The sequence below is a fragment of the Mesoplodon densirostris genome, chromosome 18 (genome assembly GCF_025265405.1).
Source record: "Mesoplodon densirostris isolate mMesDen1 chromosome 18, mMesDen1 primary haplotype, whole genome shotgun sequence".
In the NCBI taxonomy this organism is placed as follows: Eukaryota; Metazoa; Chordata; class Mammalia; order Artiodactyla; family Ziphiidae; genus Mesoplodon; species Mesoplodon densirostris.
Genome location: NC_082678.1, coordinates 44000440 through 44007246, shown reverse-complemented (window position 1 = coordinate 44007246; position 6807 = coordinate 44000440). Strand labels below are relative to the sequence as shown.

General features: G+C 56.2%; 2 protein-coding genes across 3 annotated transcripts; both read left to right on the top strand.

Moving 5' to 3' along the window:
* Window positions 1-389: 389 nt before the first annotated feature.
* Window positions 390-2641, top strand: KCTD11 (potassium channel tetramerization domain containing 11). The gene has a single exon (XM_060080395.1). It carries the CDS (start codon window positions 635-637, stop codon window positions 1331-1333), a length of 699 nt encoding a protein of 232 aa, XP_059936378.1. The 5' UTR covers window positions 390-634; the 3' UTR covers window positions 1334-2641.
* Window positions 2642-2885: 244 nt separating this feature from the next.
* Window positions 2886-4391, top strand: TMEM95 (transmembrane protein 95). 2 transcript variants are annotated; one of them, XM_060082571.1, is made up of 7 exons: window positions 2933-3101; window positions 3339-3395; window positions 3595-3675; window positions 3778-3798; window positions 3942-4022; window positions 4145-4224; window positions 4365-4391. In XM_060082571.1, the coding sequence occupies exons 1-7, from the start codon at window positions 2933-2935 to the stop codon at window positions 4389-4391; spliced, it is 516 nt and encodes a 171-aa protein (XP_059938554.1). The 2 variants fall into 2 exon arrangements, with proteins under 2 accessions (XP_059938555.1, XP_059938554.1); XM_060082572.1 differs by lacking the exon at window positions 4365-4391 and having other exon boundaries at window positions 2886-3101; window positions 4137-4228.
* Window positions 4392-6807: the final 2416 nt, after the last annotated feature.

Sequence of the window (6807 nt, the reverse complement as noted above, 5' to 3'; positions counted from 1 at the left end):
AGAGGCACCTCCGCCATCGGCTCCGGTCAGCCTCGCCTCCTTCTCCTGGGACCAGCGCCGGATCCAGGCCAGGCCAGGCCCGGCCTCTGACTGGCCCCCGGAGCCCTGCGTGGACTCGCCCACGGTGACAGCGGTCTGCCCGAGAAGCTGGTCCCTTCAGAGTCGGCCTTGTGCTCGCCATCGTCACCTGCTGGTTGGATTGCGGAAACCCACTGTCTGAAGACCACAGAAAGGAATCGCCGACCACCCAGAATCGGATGCGTCTGGGCCTAAATCTCCCGTCCCTCTCTGACTTCCCTCTGCTCGTATCATCCGTTCTCTCAACCTTTCCGGCGTTTCTGTGCCCGGGAACCATCCCCCACCACCCAGGTAGCTGGGGTGAGCCCCCAATCTTGCTGCCTTGTACTCCAACCTGTGCCTCCGACCCAGAGACAGTCTGAACCTTACGACCCAATTCTGCACACATCCAGGAAGTTCTGCCTTTTCTTCTCTTTTGGTGTCTTCGATACTCCTCAAAATTTCTCCTCCTCCTGTGCCCTCCTCGCCCCCCTCCTTTGGGGGCCCCGTGACCCTGAATGTCGGGGGCACGCTATATTCCACTACTTTGGAGACCCTGACTCGATTCCCAGACTCCATGCTGGGGGCCATGTTTAGGGCCGGTACCCCCATGACCCCCAACCTCAATCCCCAGGGAGGCGGCCACTACTTTATCGACCGAGATGGCAAGGCCTTCCGGCACATCCTCAATTTCCTACGGCTGGGCCGCCTGGACCTGCCCTGTGGATACGGGGAGACAGCGCTTCTCAGGGCAGAGGCTGACTTTTACCAGATCCGGCCCCTCCTGGATGCCCTGCGGGAACTGGAGGCCTCTCAGGGGACCCCGGCACCCACAGCCGCCCTGCTCCACGCAGATGTAGATAGCAGCCCCCGCCTGGTGCACTTCTCTGCTCGTCGGGGCCCACACCACTATGAGCTGAGCTCTGTCCAGGTGGACACCTTCCGGGCCAACCTCTTCTGCACCGACTCTGAGTGTCTGGGTGCCATGCGTGCCCGATTTGGTGTGGCCAATGAGGACAGGGCGGAGGGAGGCCCACACTTTCATCTGGAATGGGCCCCCTGCCCTGCAGAGCTCCCCGAAGTGGAGTACAGGAGACTGGGTATGCAGCCGCTGTGGACTGGGGGGCCAGGAGAGCGACGGGAGGTGGTGGGCACTCCGGGCTTCCTGGAGGAGGTGCTGCGGGTGGCCCTGGAGCATGGCTTCCGTCTCGACTCCGTCTTCCCTGACCCCGAAGACCTGCTCAACTCCCGATCTCTGCGCTTTGTCCGGCACTAGGAACTGAGAACTAGGAATGCTGCCTTCAGTTTGACTGTGTGGGCGAGGGGGCGGTTAGAAAGAATGGGTCAGTGAAGAGGGTGAAGTCTCTCCTGAGCCTCTTCCTAGCTCTGCTCCTGGAGCAGTGAGAGTCAGGGGCCCCGTTGCACCTGACTGGAGCCCAGATGTGGGCAGGAATCCCCAAACCGGAGAGAGCCCAAGGGCTCACGAGACCAGAGGGTCTGCACTGGTGCTAATCCTGGGAGAGGTGGGGAAGCTTCCCTGGCTGGTCCTCGCCTGAGCCTGGGAACCTTCGGTGTTTCCTTGCTTGGAGCTTAGTATCCAGGGTCTGGAAAAGTGGGAATGCTTCTCTGCCCAGGCTAGGCTTAGCAGAACCGTGGAGGGACAGTGAGGTCTGGGGGAAATGAGAGACTTTGGATTGCTCTAATGTGGTCTTCTGGACTGTGACTTCTCCTGGAGCTGGTGGCCTGGCCTGGCCTGACCAATGATAGGTCAGAACACTCTGAAACACAGGAAGGGAGATTCTTTGCTGTGTTCCAAGCCACCACTGAGGGAGACAGAAGGGCTACACCCCACCCTAGCTTGGCACAAGGGAGCTAGGATAATCCCCATTAACTATGGGGCTGGAGCATCCCTCTGGAGATCCAAGTGTTTTAAAGGATCCCATATTGATGGTGGGGCTGGCCATGGGGAGGAGCGGGGCATCTCCTTGGGTCCTGGCCTTCCTTCCTTCAGGTGTACGTGCCTGTTAGCCAGTGAGTCTGACTGATGCATGGGTCCCTGGCATCCTGGCTCCCATCCGTGTCGCTGGAGGTGGTGTCTGTGTGCTGGCCTTTCTGTGGTCGCTGCGTGTCCAGGCCTGTTTGGGGTTGCCCAGAAACTGTTTTGGCACCAGGTGTGTCTGCCGTATGGGTGTGAGTAGACTGAGAATTAGGTTAATCCCAAGGGGTGTGTGTGTACATGTGCTTCACATCACCACGTAGGCAGGAGGGGCCTGCTGGGCTTTGAGTCACTAGGATCTTCTGGTGAGAAGTAAGAGAAGTCACTGGGCTTAGCTGGGCCTTGGAGGCCTGTATAGAGCTCTCGGTTACTAAGGCAACAGTGAGCCTGTTGCTAGGAGATAGCTGGGGAAGGCCCAAGGCTGCCCAGGGCAGAGAGGAGATGAACAGAAGAGTTTGAGAGAGTGGGGGAGGATATGGAAAGGGCTGGGATACTCACAAACAACTTCTTCACTGGGGGAGTCACTTATTATTTATCACTGGTCATGATTTACAAGAAGAAAAATAAAGTTTCTTTTGGAACCACAAACTTGTAAAGGCTGCTGAGGGCTAGGTTGGGAGTACGGCAGAAGCCCTGCTTTCTCTGTCCATCTCCCACTAGAGGTTTCTTCTTCTGGTCCCAGTTCCTTGGGCCCCAGGTTTACCTCGGTCAGTCAGGGATGGAGCAGTGGCACTGTTCTGGAATGCTCTAGAGACTCCAATTGTTCTGGAACACTCTAGAACCTCCAGGCAAAGGACTGGAACCAGGATCACAGAGCATTCTAAGGCCTTCCCAGCCTAGGTGGGGCCAGCCCCCACTCCAGCACCCCCAGCGGGCCTCATGTGGATGCTGGCACTAGGTGGGATCTTCCTGGCAGCCGCCCAGGCCTGTGTCTTCTGCCGCTTCCCAGACCATGACTTGTCGGCCCGCCTGGCTCAGCTTTGCAGCCAGATGGAGGCCCAGTGGAAGGACTGTGAGGTCTCCTGGAACTTCTCGGCCTTTGCCTTAGGTAAGCTCAGACATCCAGGGATAGGCTCAGCAGCAGTCACCCTTGTGCCCTAAGGGGGCTGCATGTGGCCTCCCAGCTGTGCCTCTCAGCCATCTTCTCAGTCCACTGGCCTCTCTGGACACACTGGCCTCTCCCTCTGGGAGAGCTTCTTCAGACCCTGGGAAAGTCAGGAAAGGCCCCAGAACCTCCTTCTGGGCCAATGAGGGAATCTCACCCGGTCCTTACCCATCTCCACAGATGATGCATCCTTGAAAAAAGTCACAGAGAAGACTCACAGAGTCCTGAGGGTCATGGGTGAGGTCGAGGGGGAGGTACAACGTAGGGGCTTGGATGGCACCAAGGAGGGGGTTGGGAGGAGGGGGCTGGGGAGGCTGGGAAGGGTGGAGGGTGGGTGGAGACAGGAGGGCTTGATGGGGCGGTGCTGGGTGAAGGTGTGGAGGTGAACTGGCCCTGCTGAGGCCCCGGGCACTAGAGCTGCTCTCTGCCTCCCCAGAGATCAAAGGGTCTCTCTCCTCACTCCTTTCATATTGGAAATGGCTTCAAAAGACCAAGCTCCCAGAATACAACAGGGAAGGTACTGATGCGGGCCTGAGGGATCAAGGGGTGCCTAGGTCCTCAGGCAAAGGAGCGTGTGGCTGAGCTCATATACCCCCATCCTCCTTGTCTTTCATTTCAGCTCTCTGCGCTCCCGCCTGCCGTGAGTAGGAAAGGGAAAGGGTAGCAAGGGCCAGGAGCCTCGGGGGACCTGAGGAGAGCCTGCAGTCTGGGGAGGAAGTGTGGGACTCTCGCAGGGTTCCGCGAAGCTTCCCGCCCCAGAGCGGGTCCTGCTGTCTCCTGCAGGGGGCAGCACCACCCTGTACAACTGCTCCACCTGCCAGGGCTTCGAGGTGTACTGCTGGCCCCGAAAGCGCTGCTTCCCAGGTCCTTACTCCCCACCCCTGCCTCACCCCGCCCAGATCTCTGAGCTGTTAGGCTACCCCAGCATCGATGGGTGTGGTCCCCGGGATCTTTCACTGCCTCCTGGGTTCCCTGCAGGAAGTCACGATCTTTGGGAAGCCAGGATTCTGCTGCTCTTTGTCTCTGGAGCTGTCCTCCTCCTGGGTATTCTGAGCTTCGCGGTGGAGTGAGTTGGGGGATAAGGGCCAGAAACAGCCTTACCACCTCCGACCCATCAGTACCTTCCCCCACCCCCCATCCTTCCTCTTTCCCTCCCAGCCCCCTTCCCTTCCCTTCCATGGGCTCCCACCCTCTGTCTTCCCTCAGGTACAGCCGCCTCCAAGCAAAAAGTGACTTGTGAAGATGAGGACAGATCTTAGCCTCCAGTTCTAAGGAGCATGTGCCCACAACTTCCACTTCTCTCGTGGGGCGGGGTGGGGGGGAGGGGGGCAGCCAGACCCTTAGTTCCAGCCCCAACGGTTGTCTTCCAGACCCTGATACCCAGACATCCCCACAATCCCAGCGTCAGATGGCCTCCAGGGACCCAGGCACCCACAGCTGGAAAGTTCCTCCCCTCCAGTCCTCAACCAATCAGACAGAGGCAGTCACCGTGCCAGGAAAATATCTACAGAAGGAAAGAATCCCCTCCATACACACTACCACTCCCACACCCCCTTCTGCCTGTTCCCGGAAAGCGGGGGCTGTCTGCCCCAGAAGCTCCTCTTGGCCCTCCTGTGACTGATTGGGAATCCGGGAATGAGTGTTCTGGAAAAGTCCCTCCCCCTAGAGTGAGACCACATCAGTCAGCCTGCTGGCATGCTCCCCTTCCATTTAACACTGTGAAGGCTCCCACAGAGGCCCTCCCACCAGGCCCAACTAAACCTGCTGTCAAATGGCCTCGACCCCTGCCTGGCCTCTGTCTGCAACTGGGAAGGGCAGAGGGAGCGCGGGAGTCTCTTGTAGCACAGTGCTTCTCAACCGGGGGGTGGGTGGATTTTGCACGCGATGAGACATTTGGCAATATATCTGGAGACATTTTTGATTGTTTTGATTGGGGGTTTTGAGGATGTGCTACTGGCGTCTAGTAGGCAGAGACCAGGGCTGCCGCTAAATATCCAAAAATGCACGGGAAAGTCCTCCACAACAAAGAGTGATCGTGTCCGAGCCGTCAGCAGTGTGTGGTTGAGAGACCCTGGTATTTGGTCCTTTGGCTCTCAGGAGTTTGGGTTTGGGGGATGGGAGATGGGACATGAAAAGAGAGGCCTACCACCAACCATAAGGCTCAGCCCAAGGACCTAGGCCAGCCTTCACCTAGCCCCGTGGTTTACAAACTGGGTCCCTAGAGGCTCCCAGTTCTCAACCAGCTGGACATTGGAGTCATCTGGGCAACTTTAAAAACTACCTGTTGCTGGGCCTCATCTCCAGAGATTCTGAGTTTAGTGGTCTCATATGGGGCTTCAGTTAATCCAACTTACAGCCAGGGTTAGAACCACTGTTTGGGAGATCCATAAAGGTCCTGGGGATGGAGAGGGGAATGCTTACCCCTCCCAGGAGAACACCTTCTATTTTGTTTTACACATTCTAGTCCAGTCCTTTCATTTTACACCAAAAAATGAGACCCCGAGATCACACAGCCAGGTCGTACAACTTGCCCGAGATCATACAATGATTCATACATTCATTCATTTGACAAATACTAAGTGATTGCCGGTCAGGTACCAGGCAGCGTTGCTGCCCATACTGGGGTGAGAAGCCCTCTCCTGACCGCCCAGGCACCACAGCTCTCCTCTGGTTTGCAGTAGCTGCCTCACACCCTCTTAGGCTGTGCCCTCTTTCCAGGCTCAACATTTCGGAGCTGTCCTTGTTTTCACACCCACCGTGCAGTGGGTCAGCCGTTCTGTCCATTCCTGAAGGATCTCTATCCTATCTGTCTCCTCCTGCTCTATGGCCCCCAGCCCACTCTAGAACCCTCTCGTTGTGGACCCCAGTCTCCCAGATGTGCATCTGACTCTGCCCACACCCCTCAAATCCACTGCACCCTCAGTGGCCACACTGGTCTTCTTAAAACTCCACATCGCTCAAACATCCTGTCCAGTATCAAATGATGCTTAAAAACTTGGGCTCTGGAGTTGGGCTGCCCGATTTCAAATCCTGGCTCTGGTTCTTACTGGACCTTGGGAAAGTCATTTAATTTCTCTGTTTCTGTTTCCTCATGTTTTAAATGCAGATCATATATTTCCTTGATTCCATGGCTTTTTCCCCTTTTTTTTTTCTGTTTACATTTAAACATCTCTGAAGAACCCATCTTAAATTGAAGACATGTCATGGCATAATGGTATATATTACAATTGATGATATCTTAAATTCGACCCAGCGGTACTGACCTTACAGAATTACTGTGAGGTCCAAATCAGTTCATATAAAATCCTTGGGACTGTGCCCAACATGTAATGGGCCCTCATTAAGTATCAGCCATTATAATCTCTTACTTAAAACCTTCCCTAGCTCTTCCTTGCCTGCAGAGTATAGAGTTGGCCCTTGACCCTGACATTCAAGGCTCTCCATCAGCAGCTCCCACCATCTTATATAGTCATCAGGCCAGAACTGTCCAGACACAGAACTGGAATCTCCCTTGAACGCCCCACAGACATCTCAGACTCCACACGTGTCCACCTCCCTCAGACACGCCTTCCTCCTGACCCCACCCCCTCCTGGGATCTCTCAGGCTTAATGGCAGTGCCCACAGTGTCATGGGCATCCTCCTCCTCTC